At 31.8% G+C, this 26,661-nt stretch overlaps 2 protein-coding genes across 4 annotated transcripts in view; one reads left to right on the top strand and one right to left on the bottom strand.

Moving 5' to 3' along the window:
* The window catches only part of gys2 (glycogen synthase 2), a 28,050-nt gene extending 8,052 nt beyond the window's left edge, over positions 1-19,998 (top strand). For all 3 annotated transcript variants that reach the window (XM_068219531.2, XM_073945651.1, NM_001018679.1), the window contains 14 exon segments: positions 41-232; positions 1,469-1,654; positions 5,686-5,830; positions 5,908-6,025; positions 7,629-7,749; positions 7,836-7,942; positions 8,958-9,017; positions 9,294-9,372; positions 13,965-14,078; positions 15,035-15,161; positions 15,442-15,537; positions 17,033-17,196; positions 17,270-17,350; positions 19,509-19,998. In XM_068219531.2, coding sequence (XP_068075632.1) covers positions 41-232; positions 1,469-1,654; positions 5,686-5,830; positions 5,908-6,025; positions 7,629-7,749; positions 7,836-7,942; positions 8,958-9,017; positions 9,294-9,372; positions 13,965-14,078; positions 15,035-15,161; positions 15,442-15,537; positions 17,033-17,196; positions 17,270-17,350; positions 19,509-19,721 — 1,803 coding nt within the window. In that variant the 3' untranslated portion in view covers positions 19,722-19,998.
* A 2,536-nt stretch (positions 19,999-22,534) lies between these two features.
* On the bottom strand, positions 22,535-25,953 carry spx (spexin hormone). Its single transcript, NM_001423858.1, has 5 exons — positions 25,603-25,953; positions 25,003-25,083; positions 24,298-24,355; positions 24,126-24,188; positions 22,535-22,997 (listed from the first exon to the last, which is right to left on the bottom strand). Exons 1-5 carry the CDS (start codon positions 25,606-25,608, stop codon positions 22,897-22,899), a joined length of 309 nt encoding a protein of 102 aa, NP_001410787.1. The 5' UTR covers positions 25,609-25,953; the 3' UTR covers positions 22,535-22,896.
* Positions 25,954-26,661: the final 708 nt, after the last annotated feature.

Below are 26,661 nucleotides of genomic sequence, written 5' to 3'. Positions count from 1 at the left end.
TTTGTTTTAATGATTTCTACCTTCCTCTGTCTGCATGCAGGTTCACTTTGGCCGTTGGCTGATTGAGGGCAGTCCATATGTGATTCTCTTTGACATTGGTGCTGCCGCCTGGAACCTGGACCGCTGGAAGGGGGATCTGTGGAGCGCCTGCGGCATTGGCCTGCCATATCATGACCGAGAGGCCAACGACTCACTCATCCTGGGCTCTCTGGTGGCCTGGTTCTTCAAAGAGGTGAACACACACTACAAACTAATGCTTGCATTCACTTATAGGCAAGTAGCTGTAGACAAAAACCTTTTTTCACTCCAATGGAAAAACATCCTAAATCCACATTTGTGTGTTTATTTTGTTGCACTTTTTTCTATATTTGTGACTGTATTTAAGTTAACATACATATTGTTAAAGGGTACTTCTCAAAATGAGTTGTTTTTTCTTCCTCCTGCACTGATAAATCTCCAGTTTAGACTTTTCAGTTTTAATCATATCTAAATTCATATCATATCTAAGGCATATATTCATATATAATTTAGTATACATGGATACATGTATACTAAATTATATATGTATACATTTCGCAGTATTTTCTAAATATGAATAAAATTGTGGTGATTGAAAAATCCTGTTAAAAATGTTTGACTTTTATGTCAAAAAATAAAACAATAATTTTGAAAAATTTAGATTTTTGTGCTACACAAACTAAAACTTTGTTGCTGCCTTAAATTTTTAAGTTGAATCAAATCAACTGTACAAGTAATTTCAACTTGCATCAATAATAAAAAACTTAACACATCAAGTTAAAACTTGCATAACTTGAAATGAATAAGATGAAACTCCATTAACCTATTAAAATAAGTTAAAGTAACAAAATATGTTGTTATTCATTTTTGATCAGATTATTTTTACAGTGTAGAATTGTATGCAAATTGTGCATAATTTAATTACATATAGCATAATTTGCATATTTAAATGACGTTTGGAAGTATGAAGATAAATATTAGTCTTTCTTTCTTTCTTTTTTTTCTTTACCCTACTCAACGGCTGAAATATAAATTAATTTGGCGTGACTGTAAATAGTAAAAAATAAAAGTTAAAACTCAATTAACCTATTAAGTTTAATTAACATAAAACATCTTGTTATTCATTACTTTTTGATCATATCATTATTTACAATGTAAAACTATGCAAATTAGTCCATAATTTAATTACATAATTTGCATTTTTAGACAACATTTTAGAAACCCAATATAAAAATATGCAATTCAATCAACTGGGAAAGTATTAAAATGACAATTAGTCTTTCTTTCTTTCTTTCTTTCTTTCTTTCTTTCTTTCTTTCTTTCTTTCTTTCTTTCTTTCTTTCTTTCTTTCTTTCTTTCTTTCTTTCATATGAATTGATTTAGTGTGACTATAAGTGGTAAACTCCTGTGACCTGCTGCTGATGTTAAACCTGTTGGTCTCCTCCTGCAGTTAACAGACCAGCTTCAGGACAAGCTCAATGTAGTTGCTCACTTCCATGAGTGGCAGGCTGGGACAGGACTGGTACTGAGCCGCTCCCGAAATCTTCCCCTGGCGACTATTTTCACCACTCATGCCACCCTGCTGGGTCGATACCTGTGCGCTGGAAATGCTGACTTCTACAACAACCTGGATAAGGTGAGGATTTTGTTTTGACACTGAGCATTTGTGATTTTCAATCCTTTTGACTCGAAGGTCGCTCACTGCCAAATAGAAAATAATACAGATATTATATAAGGATATTAAGTATTATATAAAAAACATTAGTTATGAACAGGGGTTTTTAAGCATTCAAAGTATAAGTGTAATACAAATTTGCTTTTTTACTGTACGTTAGAATGTGTCTGGTTTAATTTTCAGTTACACTAAGGCACAATGTATTAACAAACTTTTAGCACAAACTCCTAATTAATAATGCGCTGTAAAGAATAGAAGTAAGTTAGCCCCCCATTTATATATGCTTTTGAATTGCATAGTGGGACCTTGAGCTTTCTTCTTACAACTTTTAACCTTGAAAAGTTTGGAAAAGTGACTTTTATTTACATTTTTAATAGTTTTAAGTGATATATTATATAGAGTTGTGTTGTTTATTATGGTAAAAAAAAAAAACTATTATTACAGACTTACTTCTTATTATTTCTTATACATTATATTACTTCAAACTACTAAAAGGCACTTTGTTAAACCGTAGAGTTGAATTTTCAACACCAAAAGCCAACAGAGCAGAGATCAATCTCCCATATTCCAATTTCAACTGTAAATAAAGAGAAAACACTTGTTAATCACAAAATACGGAAACTGTTCATAAACAGGTATATTTTCCAGTGTAGTTATTAAGGTAGTAATGGGTATTGGGAAGGATTAGGGATTTTAGTAGAACTAAAATGTTGTTTAGTGTGACAATAGTTTATATAGCTTGTCATTCATATTAAGAACGAGAATCATTTAATGACAGATTAAAAAACATATTTAAGAATCACAGACTAATAGGCTTAAAATTTGAATGAATTATTATTTTAGATCTTTACACATATCTGCTGTTTTATAAATCTCTGTTTTTAGATTTTAGTCATTTAAAATATAAAAAATATTATCTCTGTTACACTGAATTATGATGAAACATTATTTCACTCATTGTATTTTCACAAACATTATTCTAAACATTAAAGTACATGCATTACGTGCTATTAATGTGCTTTCTATGTTTATAAAATCACTTTTATGTATTTAATTGAAAGCACCATTCACAAGTTTGAAAAAGTACTATACATAACTAATAATGGTAACACTTTGCATTTACTACTTAATGTATTTACTGAAATGAACATTGAACAAACAATGCATTTGTTACAGTATTTATTCTGCTTTGTTAATGTTATTTAATGAAAATAAAGTTGTTAATAGTTAGTTTATGTTAACTAACAGTGCATTAACTAATGCTAACAACCATAACTTTTTAATAATGGCTTAGTAAATGGTGAACTTTGATTAATAAATGCTGTACAATATTGCTCATTTCATGTTAGTTAAATCATGTTAAATACATTAACTAATAAAAAGTTATTGGAAGGTGTTACTGACTGGAGTCATGATTTTGAATTGATTCTGTGCAAACATAAGAGTACATTACATTTTAAAATAGAAAATAAAACAAAAATAAAACCCTTACTTTAATTTGCACTTATATTACAAAAAATATAAACTATATTTTTAATCAAATAAATTCTTGTAATGTTGTTTAATTATTTGGCAATCATTTTATGATCCCAGAAGAACTAAATGTTTTTCAATACAAGTCATATTTATTAAGGGTAAAAAGAGCTAAAAAGAAATGAGTATTTCAGTTTTCTTGATTTAATATTTTGCAGTTTAATTAGAGGAACCAAAATGATTAATGCCTTTTAATTAATAATTAATTAAAAGACAGAAGATGTACAACCCCTCACATTTTCTGGTATTCAAAGTGCGCCCTGCAGAAATGAGGGCAGTTAGTTGTTGAACTACTGAACACTTATTAGAGGTGGTAGTGAGCAAGTGCAGTGATAATTGGGCCTGTGCAGAAGCATAAAGGTCATCATGCCTGAAGGTTGCAGAGGTTGATTGAGGAATAATTGACAGCATCTTCTGATTTTCCACCTATTGGCCCCTGAGGGACTTCCTTCACCTGCTGATGAGGGGAAACTCTCGGCCTCTTTTAACTTATATTGCAGTCTTTTAATAAAACATGCTCAATTCAGACATGCTTGTTACTCTAACTGCATTGAGAGTGTCATAACTATTATTAATGTTATTAAATAATAATTAAATCCATTGGCAATGTTTTCTACAAACAGTTTTTTTATTTGGTAAAAGTCTCTTTATATAAGTGATTCTATACTTAATAATACCCTTTGCATTTCAAAAAGGTAAGCTACAGCTTGTGAATAGGGTAAAAACACTTACCACCATACATCTTTAATTGATCGATTACAATAAGCATTGTGCATGTTTTTGTTTTCTAAAATCTGATGTTAAAGTATGTCAGTATTTTTGTTGGGTTAATTTTTTTACATTTTTTTTAGTATGTTGTTTGCGTTTTTTTTAGTGCTTTGCAAAAACTAATTGTGATCAATCACATCCGAAATAGAAGTTAATATATATGTGTGTACTGTGTATTTTTATTATATTAAATGTATAACTATATTATAGAAATACACACATGCATTCATTTATGAGAAAAAAGTTATATACATCATATATATCATATCAAGTTATATATATATATATATATATATATATATATATATATATATATATATATATATATATATATATATATATATATATATATATATGTATGTGTGTGTGTGTATATGTAAATGTATATATGATACAGATTATAAATAGATATAAATATCTACTGTATGTAAGAAAATTAGATTGTTTTTATGAGTTTGCATCACATATACATAATAAGTATATATATTAAACATATATTATGTCAAAATAAACTTTTGGATGCGATTAATCTCGTAATAAAAATACTTTGCCCAGCACTAATAATATTGTAAATTAACTTAAAGTTAATAGCAGCTACGCTCTAACAATAACCATTTATTTTGTGCTTTGTACAATAATGTTCTCTCTAATTTCATAATATATTTTATTTATAATTTTGGCATTATTATTTTTAAGAGATTCAACTGATATGGAAATCTTGGCCAATACAGATAACCAATAACTCTTTATATTTGGAAACCAATAACTGATATATTAGCCGATAAATTCAAAACTTGATATGATTTTTTTTTTTTCAAAAATGTATTTCTTTTACCGAAATCATCTACAAATAGTAGAGAAAAAATATTCCTCCAACAACATTAGATGTTGAAAAGTCTGACATTAGTTTTAATTGGTATATTGTCTGGTTGGTGTTTCGAATTACAGTACAAAAAATTGGTTATAAACTCCCTGAACATTTTCTGTTACTTTATGGACTCATCTCTATTGATTTTAGATCGGTCACATTTTAATTTGATGGTCCATTTGTTGAACTTAAGTTACATTGCATTTACATGCCAACTAATTCTTATTAGATTATTTGTAGAATGTTAGGTTGAGGTTAGGGTTAGGGTAAGGGTTGGGGTTGGGGTTCGGTTTAGTGTAAGTTGACATGTACTTGCAAAGTTTATTATAGTCAGTTAAATGTCTGTTGAATGTCTGTATCAGCAGATATTAAGCAGACAGTCTACTAATACTCAAACGGACCATCAAAATAAAGTGTTACCATTATTTCTCATAGAGTATATTGTTTCAACCTACTAAAATGTCAATAAATATCTCTGTTAAACTGCTGAGTTGAATTTTTAACATTAAAAGTCGACAGCAGAGATCAAGTTCACATAATGCAATTCATAACTGTTAATGAACTTAAAATACATATGAATCACAAAACACATTTTTACGGTATAATTCTGAATTGCAATTTGTCTCTCTTGCATAAACTCCTCTAAAGTGTCCATCTGCTACGTGCAGCATGTCATGTAAACGTGCTTCAACCATCTGAAAAAATCCATAATTTATCAGAAAAAAATTGATTTTCTTATTAAGCCAATAACATTCATTTATCAACACATACTAAATATGGCCGCCGATATATTTTGCATCCCTAATTGTTTTCTTTCTTGCAGTTTGACATTGACAGAGAGGCTGGAGAGAGACAGATCTACCACCGGTATTGTTTGGAGAGAGCTGCGGTTCACTGTGCGCACGTCTTTACAACCGTGTCCCAAATCACAGCAGTGGAGGCCGATCACATGCTTCACAGAAACCCAGGTATAAGAAAAGGAACCCCATTTTTAGCAACTGATTGCATTAGAAAACCATCACATCTTCGTGCATGACTCTTGCAGATGTCGTCACCCCCAACGGCCTGAATGTTAGGAAGTTTTCAGCCATGCATGAATTCCAGAACCTGCACTCCATGAACAAATCCAAGATCCAGGAGTTCGTAAGAGGACACTTCTATGGGTCAGAGCAGTTTTAAATCAAAAACACGTCACAAATCAATACAGGACTGTCCTATATTATTTTTGGTGTTTTTTTTTTTTTTACCCCAATGTTAGATGTCTATTTGATGTTGTTTTGATAATAGTGTAGTCACTTGACATTAAATAGATAACCCAGTGGGCAGTTTGATGTCAAAACAACATTAAATTGACATTAAGAATGACAAAAAAATTTGATTTGATGCCAAAACCTTCACATCTATCTGACATCCACAAGTTAATATCCCTTTTGACCATGAAAATACCAGCCTAAAAATTATTATAATACAAGAAAAGTTTTATTCTCCTGAAAAGTTTAATTACAAATGACAAATTTAAACTGGATTCTGTATCCCTACAATGCACGTGAACTACCCTGATGTCAGAACAACATCAAATAGACATCTAACATTGGCATCAAAAAACATGTAAAAAATCAAAACAGGACTGTCCTGTTATAAAGTTTTGATGTTTTTTTATGTTAGATGTCTATTTGATGTTGTTTTGATATCAGTATAGTCAATAAACATCAAATCAATAACCCAGCGGGCACTTGAATGTCAAAACATTGTCAATTTGACATCAGAAATTACAGAAAATGCACAAAAAGCTAATTGATTTGATGTCAAAACCTTGACGTCCATTTGACATTCACACATTGATGACATTTTAACCATCAAAATACGAACACAAAAAGTATTATAATATAAAATGGTTTTATTCATATGAAAGCTTAGATTACAAATTTGCACTGGATTTTTTTTTACCCCAATGTTAGATGTCTATTTGACGTTGTTTTGATATCAGTGTAGTCAACTGACATCAATGTGATAACCCAGCAGGCACTTTGATGTCAAAACGACATCAAATTGACATCAAGAATGACGTAAAAACACGTAAAAAATGCAAATTTATTCATGTGAAAGCTTACATTCCAAATTTACACTGGATTTTGTATCCCTATAATGCATGTGAACTACCTTGATGTCAAAACAACATCAGATAGACATCTAACATTGGCATCAAAAACACGTCAAAAATCAATACTGGATTGTCCTGTAATCAGATTTTGATGTTTTTTGTTTTTTCATGCCAATGTTAGATGTCCTTTTGTTGTTGTATTGATATCAATGTAGTCAGTTGACATCAAATCAATAAATTAGTGGGCACCTTGATGTCCTAAGAACATCAAATTGACATCAAGAATGAGAAATTGATTTGATTTCAAAACCTTGATGTCTATTTGACATCTACTTGTTTTGACAAAAACAACAACACAAAAAGTACTATAACAGTTTATTCATCTGAAAGCTTTGATTACAAATGACAAATTTACATTGGATTCTATATCCCTACACTGTATGTTAACTACCCTGTCGTCAAAATGACATCAAATAGTCATCTAACATTGGCATCAAAAAACATGTCAATGTTGAATGTCTTATGTTGAAAGCTAGTCAATTGACATAAAATCGAGTTGCATTTTTAATGTGTTTTGTGAGGTTATTTTGACACCAAGGTGCCCACTGGGGACACACAGAATAGTGCTTGTTATTATTTTTAAATATCTGTTGTCTTACCGTCAGTCATCTGGACTTCAATCTCGAGAAGACGCTGTTTTTTTTCATCGCTGGACGATACGAGTTTTCTAATAAGGGAGCAGATCTGTTTCTCGAATCTCTGTCCAGATTAAACTACTTGCTAAGGGTATGACTTGCTGTTTCTTCAGAAAATGGGATGTAGTTTAAGTGTATGAGGTTGTTGATTCTCGATTGTGTTTGGCTAACATGCAGGTTCATAAGAGTGACGTTACAGTGGTTGTGTTTTTTATCATGCCCGCCAAAACCAACAACTTTAACGTGGAGTCGCTTAAAGGACAGGCTGTACGCAAGCAACTGTGGTATGTAATTGTTTCAGTATATAATCGTTTTAAGCATTAAATAATGTGTAACAACTTAGCTTATGGACCAATTCTCATTTTAACTAGTGACTTATTACTAGCCTATTCTTAAGATATTGGCTGTTTATTAGTACTTATCCTAAGGCTAACTATTACCTTAATAACAGTTAATAAGCAACAAATTAATTGTTTGGTTTATTATTAGCGAGAATTGAGAATAAACTGACCACTTTATTAGGTACACTTGTTCAATATCACATTAACGTAAATATAAAGGTCTAATATAAATCTTTCACATTTCAAAGTCAATAAATATAGATTTTTTTGTGTGATGTACGATGAAAATGTAATTTTTAAAAAGAGGCATGGCACACAACCCCACCTCTAAACCCAACTGTCATCGGTGGATAAAAAAAACCTACGAAGCTGTACGAATGAGATTGCATGAATTCATACTAATTAGCCACTTAATCAAAACGTTATGAACTGCAGTGAGATAGCATTGCTCTATTACATATTAGCAGGCCCAGACAGAATCTGTGGACATTTTTAGCTATTTCTCTGCAGAGGTTTGTAAAAAACCTGTGCATTTATAATATATATTATTGCATTTACAATGCAAATCCAATTAGATCCAGTTGTTTGGTACACAAAGTCAGTTGCTCATATAATATGTCAACTAAAAAACACTAAATATTACATTATATTACAAACTGTATTGTAAATAAATAATATAATCAGGTGCATATTATTCAATAATATTACTGAAATTAATATACAAACTGCATTAATATGTTAACACACATACCAAAGTAAATAAGTAAACTCAATGATGGGCTAAAAAAATGGTGTAAATTTCTGTGCGTGCAGATTTCGAGTGGGCTTACTTATTAGTACATTAAAAATACAAACAGGTTACCACCTTTTAACTGAATCAACCTAAGTATTTTGTTTTAGAATATGTGTATGTGTATATGATTTAGATTTCTTGAATCTCCCTTTACTCCTTTCTCAGGGACACGGCTCAGTCGGTGAAGGAGAAGTTTGGCAAAAAGCTTTACGAGAGCTTGTTAAGGTCGGTGGTTTCCTGAAACTGAAGTGAAGTAACAGTAAATGTGGTCATCATGTGATGATGATGATGATGAAGTGTTGATATTTGACAGTGTTAACCAGGTGTTGATGAAAGCACTGCTCTTCCTCAGGGAGTTGTCAGCTTGTAGGATAATCATAATGACATTGTGTCATGTCAATAGGTCACTTCTCATGTGTGATCATGAAGCGAGAAAAGGCGTGTGTAAGGCTGTGTGTGTATGTGTAGATCTCCTTTAATGAAGCTCATTTGTGTTCACAGGGGAGAAATCCCAGACATGAGCAAAATCCTGGACAGAGATGATTTCACCATCATGAAGAGGGCCATTTATGCAACACAGGTCAGATTGTGTGATACACAATGCTTACAAGTAGCAAAATAATATTCAAATTAAATAATTGTACAAATAGTCTAGCCTCTGCATACAGGATTGCTGCAGGTTTCAGCAAATTAAATGTAAGACTTTTTAAGACATTTTTAAGACTATTGTGAATGAAATTTAGAGCTAAACGCTAAGGAGTTTTTCGAATTGCCGAGTTGGAAAAGATTTTTATTTGCCCTATCAAACTTTTTTTTTTTTTAGAATACTTTAATAAATGATTATAATATTTTAGTTAATTTTGAGCAAAATATTTTAAATATTGTCAAAACAAACAAGCTCTAGTTGTATATATACACTTTTTTTCTACATAAATGCTTAAAAGGTTTTTAAAAACTATAATAAATGTATGCACAACAGTCTGTCCAGGTCAGCTTCCTAAGCAATAAATACATGGATAACTTTTAGACAAGTGTTATTGCAAGGCATATAATTAAAACATGATGGTAAATAGAGTTAAAGTTGCATTTTAGATGGATTGTTGGTGATTGTATAAGTGTTAATGGCCAGATTGGGTAGCTATACATGACTAAGAAGAGTTAAGTTCAGATCTGTTCAAAAAAGATTTAAGACCTACAACATAATATTTCTGTAAATTAAAGACTTTTTAAGGCCTAAAATTGTGTTTTTGAGACTGCAGACATTTTAAGACTTTAAAGACCTCGCGGACACCCTGTGTATAGATATATAAGGGTGCAAAATTGCACATAATGATTAACAACAAAAATGTATAATAATTATTTATTGATTTTATAGATTTTTTATACCTTGCTAGCTTTGATGTTAATATTGAGTACTGAAAATGCTAGATATATTAAATGGAATATTTATAATACTAAAAATGTTTATTAATGATGTTTAGTATTAAATGTATTACTATTACTACTATTAAAGCTGGAAATAATGCCTTATATGTTCAGTTGATGTTAATAGAGTTGACCACTGAAAATCCTACAAATGTCAAATAAAAAGTATGCCACAAATTATGAATATAGAAATTCAGTTATCAATTTATTACTTTAAAAATAGAAATTTGAAAACCGTAAATCAAATTTTTATTAATTTAATTATGAATTTAGATATATAATTCATGCTTTAAGTTTGTTCAAATAATTCACAAATAAAGTTGAAGTCAGAATTATTAGCCCCCTGTTTATTTTTTCCTAATTTCTGTTTAACGGAGAAAAGAATTTAAACACATTTCTAGTCATAATAGTTTTAATAACTCATTTCTAATAACAGTTTTTTTTATCTTTGCCATGATGACAGTAAATAATATTTAACTAGATATTTTTCAAGACTCTTCTATACAGCTTAAAGTGACAATTAAAGGCTTAACTAGGTTAATTAGGTTAACTAGGCAGGTTAGGGTAATTAGGCAAGTTATTGGATAACGATGGTTTGTTCTGTAGACAGTCGAAACAATATATAGCTTAAAGGGGCTGATCATTTTGTCCTTAAAATTGTGTTAAAAAAATTAAAAACTGCTTCTACTCTTGCTGAAATAAAACAAATAAGACTTTCTCCAGAAGAAAAAATATTATCAGACATACTGTGAAAATGTCCTTGCTCTGTTAAACATCATTTGGGAAATATTTTAAAAAGAAAAAAATTTAATAGGGGGCTAATAATTCTGACTTCAACTATATGTTTGTAATATACTGTATCTGATTTGTAATGTAAATATATCTCATTTAATGAATTTGTAAATGCACTTTATTTGTGCAAAAAAAAACATGCTTTTTTAAATGTTTAAGCCCTGGTCACATTTTAAATATGAATAAATAAACATTTAATTAAAAATTTATCCATTTGTTTTAAAATTTTGATTGTTATAATCACTAAACTGAATATTTGGCAACCCCGTCTCTTTTGACGCATGCTAAAATAAACTCAATAATATTAACTATTAAAATCAATATACTATTGCCATGCAATTTAATCATTAGTCACTGTTCAACAAGAATAATAATCAACTGTCAGCAGTGGTCATTACCACAAATAAGGATGAAACCGTACATATTAATTCATATACTAATGATCACTCGTTAATTAGTTCAGTAAAGTAGCAATCCAATGTATATTTCTCTTTTTGTGACAACACGGACAAGCCGGAATTTGCGTCTACAGATGAAGAAGCGTTCACGTGGGGCTGTTTTTATGAATGGACTTGAATCAAAGGTCAGGCTGAGGCTATAGTGAATATTGATGTAAATCTGAAGAGGAATCCCCTGCATCATTGTGCTGGATGACTGCCGGAGCGGCTTGTGTTACAGAGGCAGTGACGTATTAAAGCATGTTTCTTGACTTGTTTGCGCTCGATAGATTGAACATGTTGCTGAGATTTATTCAACGGCGGTTTAATGACAGCGCTATGAGCAGGCAGTCAATAAACAGCCACTCTGCTTGGATTTATCTGAGTATCAATATTTCGAGAAGGAGAGAGATCGATACATTTAGCGCTGGTGTTTGTTTATAAAGCAGAAACTGGAGGAAAAAATGAGCCTAATTTTTTTGTCCGGAGGATTAAAGTCCATTTAGGGTTTTTTTCTTCTTCTTATGAGTGGCTCAGGCTCTGGAGTTTAATAGCAAGAATAATGTATTGCAACCATTATAATGGCGCCGATTGAAATGCAGTTTTGATGGATTTTGAAAGCAAGCTTTTTTAATACACTCTGAGAAGTAAAGGTAGAAAAGCAATCTCTGAGGCGCTACCCTTTGAAAATGAGCATTTTTGTACTTTTTAGCTTCTAATATGTAATTTTTTGAACGGGTACTGGCTAATCAATTAAATAGCATCTATCAAATAAGTGTTGTATCTATTTAATTGATACTATTAATAAAAGTAATTACTACTACCTAATGAATAACTACTTGTACATAAAATCTTAGTCACAATTGGAATACATACTAGTTGGAGCTGAATAGTTGATCTCAATGGTTCCCAAAGTGGGGGTCATTTGGTAATTTCCAAAAATCAAAAAGAAATTATATTATTTTATTATTTATTTGATAACTATTAGAATTACCATATTTTATCCATAACCTTCAGAAGATTAAAAAATAGCATGCAATAGTTATATTTAAAAAATAAAAAATGGTATTTAAACTTGCTAGTTTAAATACCTCTCCCTGCGTTCGCGTGGGTTTCTTCCGGGTGCTCCGGTTTCCCCCACAGTCCAAAGACATGCAGTACAGGTCAATTGGGTAGACTAAATTGTCCGTAGTGTTTGTGTGTGTGTGTGTGTGTGTGTGTGTGTGTGTGTGTGTGTGTGTTTGTGTGTGTGTGTGTGTGTGTGTGTGTGTGTGTGTGTGTGTGTGTGTGTGTGTGTGTGTGTGTGTGTGTGTGTGTGTGTGGATGTTTCCCAGAGATGGGTTGCGGCCGGAAGGGCATCCGCTGCGTAAAAACTTGCTGGATGAGTTGGTGGTTCATTCCGCTGTGGCGATCCCAGATTATTAAAGGGACTAAGCCGACAGGAAAATGAATGAATGAATGAATGAGTTTAAATACCATTTAATGTGACATTTATTGCTATACTACTGCCTATTAATGATGTTTCATATATATTAAGTAGATTAAAAGTCTTTACCAGTTCATTGGGAGTGCATTGGCAGGTATTTAAATGCTTCTAGTATTTACACGTTGCATTTGCTGCAGACATACAAACTGCTTGTTGTTGATGTCTTGTCGCATGTTGTTAGTACACAGTGTAAGGCTGTGTGTCCACTGAAGCGTTCTTCTTGAGCTGAGCATTTGTTTTCTTTTTGTTGCTGTCAATGACTACCATGTATTTTGAGTGCTTACAGTTCTGAGCGTTTTTTTTTTTTTTTTTGTATTTAAAAATAAAAACCCATCAGTCTTTCGATTATTATTTTTTTCTATTGGATTGCGACCTCGTCTGTGATTATGTTTTATTAACACAGCAAAAGCATCAGTTGCAGCAGATTCATTTTATGACACCATGTTAAACTTTGACACCTTTACGGCACTCACATTGGCTACATTAAAAGTAAAGAGCATGAATGAACATAGAGGATGATCTGCAAAATTATACCAAGAATAAAACTTTTGCTGTAAACATTGTGCCCACCAGTCTCATTCGGTGAGGTTATATTAAGTTAAACAAATAAATAAATGACTATAAAAAAGTATCTTGTTGTTTAGACTGTTGCACTTTTGTTGTTAATATGCTTGTGTTTATATTGGCTTTTTGGTGTGTGTGCATCGTCCTGTGCAATATTTACATGTTTATAACCACTTCTGAGGATAATAGGGGTCGCGAGGAACTGGAATTGTTATGTTGGGGGTCACAGGCTAAAAAGTTTCAGAACCCCTTGTTTACCATCAATGAGATGGTATTAATGGTAACGATTTGAAGTGTGTTACTAGCAACAGCAGAATAGCAATAAAGAAGCAATTCACACTATTTACAACTAGCTTATTAAATTATAATGAAGTGTGACTCAAATAAGTACTAGAACTCAATGGAAAAAAAATAGTGGTATGAAAATGGATTAAATAGTAGATTTGTTATTGTGTTTGTTTTCCACAGCGACACTCTCTTCCTCCAGTAACAACTCACAACATGCTGGACGACTCCACTGACCCGATCCTGGGCAACATCCGGCGTATCGGCCTCTTCAATGGACGCAACGACAGAGTAAAGGTGTGCAGTTCACCATGTCTGACTCCAGCAAACTGTTAAAGAGTTAGTTCAACCTCTTGCTGATCCAAGCTCACAAGAGATTCAGTTCATTTATCTTTGGAACACACAGGATGCCTTTAATCAAACATTAAGGCGTGATTGATTCATGCTGTTTTTGCCAAATTCTGTACTTAAATCTAAATGTTGCGGCAGAAATCGAGATTCGTCATATCAGGCAACCCTTTTCCAAGCTTATATAGTTCAGTTTTGGTGAGTCGTTAAAATTTGTTACCTCAGTTTGCCATTATTTGATACCAGGAATGTTGGTGTTGTGCTTCTGCTGCTGCTGTAGCCCATCTGCTTCCAGGTTTGATTTGTGTTCAGAGATGCTCTTCTGCAAGCCTTGGTCATAACACGTGGTTATTTGAGTTGCTGTTGCCTTTATCAGCATCTACCTTAGCATCCACATGTCATTTTCACTCTCAGAACTGCTGCTTTGTAAATTCTTGAGATGGTTGTGCATAAGAATCCCAATTGATCAGGGGTTTCTGAAATATTTTGACAACAATCATGCTACTTAAACTCCATCTTCCCACTTCTTAATGCTTGGTTTGAACTTCATGCCTACATGCACTAAGGTGCTTCCATGTGATGATTGGCTAATTACATGAAGTAATTTGGAGTTGTACCTAATAAAGTGGCCACTTTACAATCCGCTTTTGTCCAGTAAGCATGGTGATGTTTAAAACCACATAATTCATATTCAAAAAAGTTCTGTTTTTTACATGCATAAAAACCAAGCCTCAGCTCCATCTACTTGGCTCCAGCTCATTATTACACATAATCCCAGAACGTCCATGTAAAAGCCGTTGTTGTCATCAGTTAAGTGCTTTGCCTAATGCATAAAAGATGTCTAATATTGATTATTTGTGGTGAGCCATACATAAAGGTGTGGTGTGAATGTGTTTCTACACCAGATTGTGTTTCATCCCGAGTTCCTGTCCTCCACCAGCCCCCTGCTGCCAATGGACTATGAGGAGTTTGTGCGCGGCTGCCACCTGGGAGTGTTCCCATCCTACTATGAACCATGGGGCTACACACCAGGTTTCATATTCATATGCTCATTCACACTGTAGTAGCATTCACATCTTTAATTCTTTCTCATTCTAGCAACGTTTTGACACATTTTATGCATATGGTTCAATTTTGTCATTTAATATTTGAACAATTTAAAATCCCGGACGAGCCCCCCATTTATATTATAGCCACTTATACAGTTCAAGCTTGTTGTAAGAGGAGAATCAGGTAAATGCTGATATTAAATTGTGATGGTAGCATGTTCAAGTTTATAAATGTTGACACATTAATCATCATATGTGTTCAGGTGAGTGCACAGTCATGGGAATCCCCAGTGTGACCACAAATCTATCTGGGTTTGGCTGTTTCATGGAGGAACATGTTTCTGACCCGTCTGAATATGGTGAGTGAATCACTGGCTGAATCACTGCTTCCCAAAGCCATTTGCATTATCAACATGTGAAGTTTATTTATAAACTACTTTCTAGAGCACAGGTGTCAAACTCAGTTCCAAAAGGGCCGCAGCTCTGCACAGTTTAGTTCCAACCCTAATTAAACACACCTGATCAAACTAATTAAGTCCTACAGGCTTGTTTGAGACCTACAGGTATGTGTGTTGGAGCAGGATTGGAACTAAACTGTGCAGGGCTTCGGCCCTCCAGGAATTGAGTTTGACACCCCTGTTCTAGAGGATTGTGTGCTTACGATTGACCACAGCTGGTCCTGCATTAGCTAAAGCATGATTCACCTTTCAGACCATTCCTAAGTCACCATAAATAACCAGAGTTCCATACCTCAGTTATCTTCGCCTTGAAGAAACACCCGAATTATTTAAAGGGGTCACAAACTGAGAAATGCTAATTTTGCCAGATATTAGACACAGAAAAATCCTCAACTTAAACAGAACTCGAAGCTTTCTTGTTGGTCTGAAAAGAGCTTAGATTCAAAGGCAATCTGCTAAAATGAATGGCTGTAAATGAGCTACTTGTAAATGGTTTTGAATCATGACTTTCTTGTATTTATGTTTAGCTCCACCCACTGATTCACATATTAGTAAATAACAGGCGATCAACAGGTCAAACCAAAGGATAAAGATGAGTCTGATCCAACATTGGGAAAGATTAAGAAAGTTCAAGTGTTCATTAGTAGAACATGATTGTTACTTGATTTCATTTAACCACAGATTTGTTCATGAACAAGGCACAGTTTAATGCTAATTTTAAGAATGATTGAAAGCAAGATGAAGCTGTGCTGACAGTATCGGATCCGATAGTAATCTTCAACTGTTTTTATTATCTGTCCACCATAGTTCGGTCTGTTTGATATGTATTAATGCGTTTAGCTTACATCAGCCTCTATCAATGAAGGATGTAGGCAGTCAAATGTTTGCAGTTTTGAAAATTCTATTGCAAAACTGTCAGCCAATCACAACAGTGGGCGTTTACTTCTGAGTCTACAATCCACCATGCCTATTCAAACAGTGTATGTAAACATCAACTGAACACAAAAAAAGATTGTAGTATAAATATGTGTATAAAATATTGTTTTGTTTTAAAACTAAGGTCGGTTCTAATAGTGTAATCTATAGGGTATGAAAAGATTAATGAAGGATTGTATTAGCTCGAGAAAATGATGATGCAGCTGAATAAATCATTGTATCGTCAGCAAATTCAAGGAAAAAATATTTTAAGTAAAATCTTGATGATATTTTATGTAAACATCAGAGAATAAAACAAAAAAAAGACCCCTTTAAACTTTAATAGGATAAAGAAAACACTGAAGTGTTACTTGGGGGTTTATAACAAGACCTTTGTTTCAGTAAAGTTCATAGTTCATAAAGTTCATAGTTCTTAATATGCCTGGTAAAGATAATAATCTCAATAACATCTGTGTTTCAGGAATCTACATCGTGGACCGGCGGTTTCGCTCTGCGGACGAGTCGTGTAATCAGCTGACCCAGTTCATGTTTTCATTCTGCCAGAAGTCGCGCAGGCAGAGAATAATCCAGCGTAACCGAACGGAGAGACTCTCTGATCTGCTGGACTGGAGATATCTTGGACGAGTGAGTGTCTTTTAGGTGATCGGTGCAGTTTTACTCCTCTGCTTAATGTGGTAAAGTGTTTCTTTCTGCTCAGTTCTACATGCACGCCAGACATTTGGCCCTCAGCAGATCCTTCCCTGAGAAATTCCGACCGGAGCATCTAAACCTTACGTCGGTGAGACGCCTTATACATCTCAATCTGTCTCTGAAGGCGGGCAAATGAATAAATATAATACATGCCTCCTACAGTATTTATTCAAGTCCTAAAGCATCAAAAAGTTTGGATGCTTTTGAGGAGTAATTTGACTCTACATTTGTCAAAAACATACCTTTAATCTTTGATTTGGCAACAAATATCAGAAACAACATAAATAATTTCACTTTATTGCTTGAAAAATCCACAAAATGTTTTATATTTTTTGCAAGTTTCATGTTTATTGTATTAAAAAATGTTTATAATGAATCAAAACACTACAAAAATATAATTAGAAACTACAAATAATGTCAGTTTTACAATGAAAATACAAATAAATATTAATGACACTAAAAAGCGTTGTTGGAATAGAATTAATCTTATTTAAAAATATATTATTTTTGTTATTATACTTACAATAATACTATATATTTTAATAATACAATCACCTCTCTGCTCTCCAAATTATGAACCCAAGTGTTCTTGAACATTATGTGTAACGTCAAACCTTTTAGAGCAATGAGGATGAACTGCTGTCAAGCTTCATTCTTGACTTTAATTGACAGGATAACATTTACCTGCACAGGAAAATAACCCAATCACTCTCACACACACACACACACACACACACACACACACACACACGCACACGCACACACACACACACACACACAGACACAAAGATTAGTGAGACAAATAAATCCCCCATATGCTTAAAATAAATGCAGTCTCCAATTATGGCTCATTTTAAATATATATATATTTTTAAATCAGAATGCATTTCAGTGACTGAAGATGCAAGTTTTTTTATGTTCTGTTCTAGTGCGCATACATGCATAAAAAACATTAAATATTTATAATAAATAGCAATAACTTATTTACAAGTAATGTGTATATACTGTATAAGGATGCATGCACCGATATTGAATTATTGACCGATATGATAGCCAATATATTAGCAGGTATACAGTTGAAGTCAGAATTATTATCCACCCTTGCAATTTATCTATCTTTTTAAAATATTTCACAAATGATGTTTAACAGAGCAAGGAACTTTTCACAGTATGTCTGATAATATTTTTTTCTGGAGAAAGTCTTATTTGTTTTATTTTGGCTAGAATAAAAGCAGTTTTTCTTTAAAAAAAAAAAAACATTTTAAGGTCAATATTATTAGCCCCTTTAAGCTATATTTTTTCAATAGTCTACAGAACAAACCATCATTATACAATAACTTGCCTAAATACCCTATCCTGCCTAGTTAACCTAATTAACCTAGTTAAGCCTTTTAAGCTGAATACTAGTGTTTTGAAAAATATCTAATAAAATATAATGTACTGATAAAATCAATCAGTTATTAAAACTTATGTTTAGAAATATGTTGAAAAATGTGTTCTCTTTGTTAAAAAAACAGAAATTGGGGAAAAATAAACAGGGGGGGCTAATAATTCGCACTGCAACTATATATTTTTTGTTTTTATTATAATTATTTTTTCACTTCATGATTGCAAAAACAAAAGGCAAGTGCATAAAGTAAGCAACTGATTTCATTTTAAAACCTAAACTTCAGGGTTTTGTAACTGATTTCCGAACTTTGTTATTAGTTTTTATTTTATTAATATTAAAAACGATTATTTTCTATGGCCAACTTTCTTTTAAATACACAAATAATAAAAGTAATAATAATAATAACAATAATAAAAAGCAGCCACATTAACCAAAATATAGTAAAATAATACAAAAAAGGAGCATGCAAAGTGGTTCAACTCATACATTTCATACACAATTCATAATATACTAAATACTTAATATAATAACTTTATCAAACTGATAATAAGATTAATAATAGCATTTATCAGCTAATATCTCATGTATTCTTATATTACAATAAAATTAACAGCTTGATTGAAATTCTAAAATCGTTTTTAATAAATAAATAGAATCTTTTTTAGGAATGTGACAAAAATGTGATCAAATATGTAAAAAAGAAACAGTTTGCACCACTTCAAATGAAAGAAATAATCTAAATATGTATATTTTAATTACTATTAATTATATTTCATAATATAAAATAACAACAAATCATTAAAAATAAACTTCAACTGCCTTTAAAACTGAACTTGAATGTGTTTTATCTGCCCAGACGCAGGGTTTCCGTTACCCTCGACCATCCTCTGTTCCTCCGTCTCCGTCAGCCTCCATCCACTCCACCCCTCACCACAGCGATGAAGAGGATGACGACACCTATGATGAAGAGGAGGAGGCCGAGCGGGACAGACTGAACATCAAGGCCCCGTTCAGTGTGGGCGCAGACACCGACGGTAAGAGGACACAACCCGTGGAAAACGGCAATTAGCATCCATAAAGTTTGTGTTCAAAAGTCTGAGATCGCGTTCAGAATCTGGAGATAAACTAGACATTTAAAGCTTTCTTAATGGAAACCAAATCTTGTAAAGTCATTTGTGGCTATAATGAATGCGTCTGTTATGAAAAATGGTATAGTTTTTCATGAAACTTGTGGAATTAAACTCAAGTAGGGATAAACTGGAAGCTTTCAGTTGAGCTTTTCACTGGGATCAGAAGAAACATGTAATGTATTTTAATATTGCGTAAAATAAAAGGCAATATCAAAACCGTTTTTAGACGTTTTTATTATTCAATCAAATAAGAAATGACATTTTTCAGTCCTCAGAGCATGTTAAACAGCTTTTTATTATTATTATTATTATGTGTTTATTTTTCCCCAAGCAAAAATAATGACTATCATACATTTTTAATTACGGTATATAGAAGACACCCGCTAAAACGTCATTCAGTGTCACAACAGATTACCAAATATTAAAAGGTATGACTTATGTTTTAATAATATAGTCATTTACTTTTAGTTTTATCTGTCTGTCAATAAGTTCTTATCATTTACATTTTTAATGTTTGTGTAAATATATCTATCAGAGGGTTTCCCAAACTTTTCAACCCGCGACCCCCAAAATAACAATGACCCCCTCATTCATAGGAGGTGGTTATAAATATACAAATGTTGTGCACACATCAATATTGACAACACAAAAGAGTGCCACAGTCTAACAGCCATAGCATTTTTAAAGCCATTTATTTAATTTAATATTGACCTCACCTAAAGAGAATTTGTGGGTACAAGGTTTTCAGCACAAGGCTACTCTTGGTTTAATTTTGGAGGCCGCCACTCAGAGATCATCCTTAATGTTCAGTTGTGGCCTGTATTTATATTTAATCTATTTGATTACCATAAATGTGTCAGAAAGTTTAATCTGGTGCTATAAAATAAAACTTCTGCAGCTGACTGCGGTGTTGTTAATATAATGTAAACACACCAATCCTATGAAAATAAATATTAGAAGGCTAATGGCTTTTTGTTTTGCATGTTGTTGTTTTTTTATGTAACTATTAACTACTATTACTAAAATATGGTAATTCTAATAGTTTAATAAAATTGTTTTGACTTTTGGAAATCAAGCAACCCCACGTCATTGTCCCGCCACCCTCGCTTTGGGAAACACTGATCTATTACACACACTGAGAAGTCATTTTTACACATATTTTAACAGTTTATTTTAATTAAAGTAGATTAAATTTGAGTTCTGTCAATATAAATCATTTAGAAACGTAATAGTTGAAAAATATCTTTAACTAATACAAGCTGTATTAAACATTACATATTAATCAAAAATTGAAATAAACATTACTTATAAAGTCAGTTTTAAAATCAAAATGGTAAATGCTTTTATTCTAGAAATGTTTTTGATCACACTTTATTTTGATAGTCTGTTAGTTGAATTGCAACTAATTCTCATAAGATTGTAAGTATTATTACTGTTAGGTTGGGGTTGACTTGTATTTGTAAAGTTTCTTATAGTCAGTTAAATGTCTGTTGAAGAAGCAGTATCAACAGATATTAAACAGACTAATACTAATACTACTAATGCTTAAACGGAACATCAAAATAAAGTGTTACCATGTTTTCAATTTGTTTTGCAAATGAATCTTATTAAAATATATATTGATAAACAATATTTCCATTATTTAAGTTTAGCATAATTTTAAAAGTTTTGAAATCGTTAAATAATTAAATTTTAATTACTTTCCCAACACTGGATTGCAGCTGGAAGGGCATCCGCTGTGTAAAACATATGCTGGATAAGTTGGCGGTTCATTCCGCTGTAGTGACCCCTGATGAATAAAGGGACTCATTTTAATTAATGGTTATAATAATGTATTTACTGTCATACTTATTGTAGTAAATATATTACTGTAATAATTGATGTCATTTTATCAAATATTTTATAAAATAGAAAATTTTCAAGTGTATTTTTACAAATTAATTTGGTTAAAAATATCTTAATATTTGCCCCATTTCAAGTACAATTTAGAATGTTTTCAAATATTTAATAATTTTATTTGGATAATAGTACTAGTTATATGTATTTGTTCTAAATTATAAATATAAAATATATAAATTATATATTTTATTACAATATAGCATAATATGTGTAATAAAATAACATCTTAAAATAGTAAATGTTTATTAAAGGTATTCGATCATTAAGAGTAAATTGTTTTCGTGTTTATGTAAATATATCTGTTTCACTGAATGACAATAAACCTTTTAACCTGTACTTTGACATTTGCACATTTAATTTGATGCTAATACCAAAACTGTACGTTTCCTCTAAAGCTTACCACTATGTTTGGCATATACAGTAAGATCCATAAATATTGGGACATAGACACAACATTTTTGGCTGTAAACACCAACACAACGGATTTGAAATGACCGAAGATGTGCTTTAACTGCAGACTCTCAGCTTTAATTTGCAGCCTGTTGTCATTCCTACACCATTCACCTGACTTGGATGTCACTGACTTGGATTTAAATAGCTTAATTTAGCTCAAATTAAAGCTGACCGTCTGCAGTTAAAGCACGTCTTGTTCATTTCATTTCAAAGCCATTGTGTTGGTGTATAGAGCCAGAAATGTTAGAATTGTGTTAATATGCCAGTATTTATGGACCTGACTGTATGTGTGATATTAATTGCCAAAAGTATAACAAATAAAAACATCTTAATACATTTCTCCCAAATGAATCAAATAAATCATATGCATGTTTTACTGAATAGCCTCAGTCACAGTAGGTCAGTGCAAATTTAGTTTAATTGATAGAGAAAATGTTCAGACATTCTCAAATATGTATTTTACAGAGCATCAAGTGTCGATTTTTTAACATGAGAAACTCAAAAGGAAGAAAAACAGAAACTGTACAGTTCATTTATATTACACAGAATCGCACTCGCCGTAAATAATCTCTTTTCCAAGTTGATACGTCTTGAATAAAAACAACTCATTATATCAGCTGAAATGAATCCATAGGAAGCGAGAAATACCTCCCTATCAGTCTCTGCTGTATTCCTTAAATAATCAGTCCCGGTGGAATGAAACAAACACAAATAACGGCACATTAGAGAAGCTGAAAGCTGGCGGTGTTGAGCTGATGTTCTTCAGTACGGCTCGTCTTCATCTCTGGCCTGCTGGAGGATGTTCAGGAGAAACGCCGCTGCTTTAGAGATGCTCAGGTTTTCTGTGTTTTGACTGCGGGATTCTGTGGAGGAAGAGATGCCGTTTACTGCACCAGTCTCATTCGTGTTACCCTTTAAAGGAAAACTACACTGTTTCAGGGCTGGCAATAGGATGGAATAGGCTTCTCCATCTAGAGTTAAACATGAGTTTTACCATTTTTGAATAAATTCAGCCAATCTTCGGGTCTGGCGGGAGCACTGTTAGCTTAGCTTAGCATAGAACATTGAATCAGATTAGACCATTAGCATATCGCTCAACGTTTTTTGACCATATTCATACTTAAAGCTTGACTCTTCTGTAGTTACATCAAATTTATTGTACATACATTTGTCAACTTGTATATATTTTTGCTCTATTTACTTTTTTATTCCTATCACTGTCATTGCACTTTGGAAACTCCTGTCATGTAAAAATACATGGCAATAAAGCTCTTTCTGATTTCAGAAAATGAACAGTTGCTACATTCTGGAGTCAAGCTTCAAATAGGAAAATTATCTAAGCACTTTTTAAGCTTTTTTTTTTTTTTTTTGAGCGAGATGCTAATGGTCTAATCTGTTTCAATGATTTATGCTAAGCTAAGCTAAAAGTGCTCCCACCAGACCTGGTGATTGAATGAATGTATTCAAATATGGCAAAACTCAAATGTTTACCTATAGGGGAGTTGAAATATGAGCCTATTAGCAAAAAAGTGGAGCGTTCCTTTAATTTTAATGTGCATTTAGAGCACAGCTCAACCTAACATGAAAGTTCGGTCATCAACTACTCGTTACAAACCTGTTTGAGTTTCTTGTTATTAGTATTTTGAAGAATGTTAGAAAGCAGTAACAATTGACCATACATATATATTTTTCCAAATATGGAAGTCAATGGGTTCTTCAAAATATCTGCTTTTGATTTGAACAGAACTAAGGAACTCATAAAGGTTTGAAACCACTTGAGTGAGGTTTAATTTTGGGGTGAACTGTTCCTTTAAGTACTGATTAATATTCATTAATGTTAAACTTGATAAAGGGATAGGATTAGGGTCATTTACTAAAAATGTAGACTCTCAGTGTTAAAAAAAGACACTAAAGCTGTAAGAAGTATAAGTTCTGAAAACAAAACAAAAAAGAAAACTCAAATGATGATATTTACATGTTTTTATTCATACCTAAGCGTATTGTATCATACAGGTCCCCTTCATTTCTGTCTTCTGACACAAAGCGCCGTCCCTCTGTTATAGTATAAATATGAAAAGTACATTTTAAAATCAGAAGGTTGATCACAGTATATATTTTTAGACACAATAAGGATTTAAAAAATAAAAAGAAGCTGTAACATACGTGTGCCTTTCAGATATAACATAGCTTGGGGTGTCCAATTCCGACGCTGAAAACTGCCCTTTAAAAATAATGAAAAATGATTGCTTTATGGACAACATAATTAAATATTGTATTTTAAAATATTTGTAATAAAGATTGTTATATAATCAATATTATAAATTATTTAATGATAAACTTAAATATATATATATATATATATATATATATATATATATATATATATATATATATATATATATAAATGACTAATAAAGTCAGTTATGTAATTATGCTTAAATGGACATCTAGATTTTTTTTCTGTCCATAAATATATAATTTTTTTTAAATGTATTTATAAAAAACTTATATTTGCAACATATCAAGTAGACATATCAGCATAATAAAATATTTCATTTTAAAAAATAGTAATGACTAGAGTAATTATGTTAACAGCAACAACAATAATAATAATTATTATTATTATTTTATTATAGTAAAAAATATTATTGTAATAACATTTGCAATGCATTTCATCAAATATTTTATAATACAAATAATGCATAATAGGCTATACCATAACATAATTTAAAATAAGACAAATGATGTACATAATAAACATTTACTATTTTCATTTTAATAACAGTAATCTATAATTAATAGTAAACTTAAACAATTTTTTAATATAAATAAATCCATATTTAATAGCATAACATTGCATGACATTACCTTGGGTGCGCTCCAGGAATGGGACACAAATGTTGCAAGAAGTAACAGCGCAAGTGCGTACGCCGCAAGAGTCCTTAAATCCTGCAAAGATGAAACTGTATTAAAATAACATCATTTTCCATCTGAAAAGTCATCTACTCTTTTTATTTAACATTATTAAGCCTCCTATTTTTTTCAATGTGAAATATATTGTGTGCAGAAGTATAAGTTCAAAAATATGAAACATCCTTATTGCAAAAAAAAAAGATAGTAATAATTGTAAATAATAATAAAGGTAACATTAAAATGGTAGAAGTTTAAATAAAGTTAGAAAATAATAAAAAAAAATATATATATATATATTTTTTTTACAAATAAATACAAATTAAAATAATAATAAAGAAATGTATTGGATTTTTTAAAAATAAAATACACAATTAATAAAACAATAAATTATAAAAAAAAATTCAATTTAAATGTAAATAAACAAATGTTAATAATTACATCTAAAAATTGTTACAAAAAATGAATAAAACAACAAATCTAATAGAAATCCTAATATTTAAAGTCTAAATTGCTAAAATAAAAATGTTGTGAAAGAAATGAGAAGCGTGATCTCACTTTCATAGCGGCAGGTTCCTCTTCAGCGCTGGAGTCTCAGAGAAAAAGATGCGGAGTGAAGCCTGTGAAGTCTGCGCTTGATATTTATAATCATCCGGCATGAATTAGTCTTCAGCTATAGGTCACGTCTCATTGATTGAGAACGGGGCCGGACTGTGAACCTTTCAGAGCCATTTGTTAACCCTTCCTACATCAGATCAGCGGCGTGGTTACATTTCCATTCATCTGCACTTTTAATAGTAAGTGATGAAAAGAAGAGGGCGGAAAGTATCGATATGTTTACACCTTCAGCAGCCAAGCGTCTCTGATAATGTTTTTTTATGAATGAACGGCGAGCGGGGTTTCCCTGCTGACAACACAGATTTATAAAGAAATGCTGAGCTCTGCCTTCAGATCGCTAGCTATAGTAATAAGAATGGATAAGAAGTAACTTTTAAAGCTGTTCAGACTCAGATTACAAACAAAGCAGAGTAAAGACTAGGCTGAGGACTGAGCAACAAAATCACTACTTAAAACTTTATGAATATGGCATGTCATTTTTATCCCCCACAACGTAATGTACTGATTAAATGTAAATTAGTCTTTAAAGTCTGCACGAACTAAAAGAAAATGTTTGTATTGAGATATTTATTTTAATAAAGTTATAGTAAATAAAAATATATAAATATAAGAAATATTTTATTTTAAATTTATTTCAAATTTTTTGTTATTAAAAATGATTAATTTTAATGGTAATCACAAAAAATATAACTTTTTAGAAATACAATAAATTATTAAATTAAATGACACATTTAAACATATGTTAAATATATAATACATATATACAGTTGAGGTCAGAATTATTAGCCTTCCTTGGCAATATTTATTCTTTTTATAAATTCTTAAATAAATTCTTTTTTTTTAAGTGATATTTAATGGAGAAGGGAATTTTTCCCCAGTATTTCCTATAATATTTTTTCTTCTGGAGAAAGTCTTATTTGCTGCAGAGCCACTTGGGTGGAGTTCATCTCCAATAAGGGGGAGCTTGAGCTCCAGCTCCTCCTCCTATAAGCTGTTTTA

This window comes from Danio rerio, chromosome 4, assembly GCF_049306965.1.
Source record: "Danio rerio strain Tuebingen ecotype United States chromosome 4, GRCz12tu, whole genome shotgun sequence".
Classification (NCBI taxonomy): Eukaryota; Metazoa; Chordata; class Actinopteri; order Cypriniformes; family Danionidae; genus Danio; species Danio rerio.
This window is presented reverse-complemented; position numbering and strand designations above follow the sequence as displayed.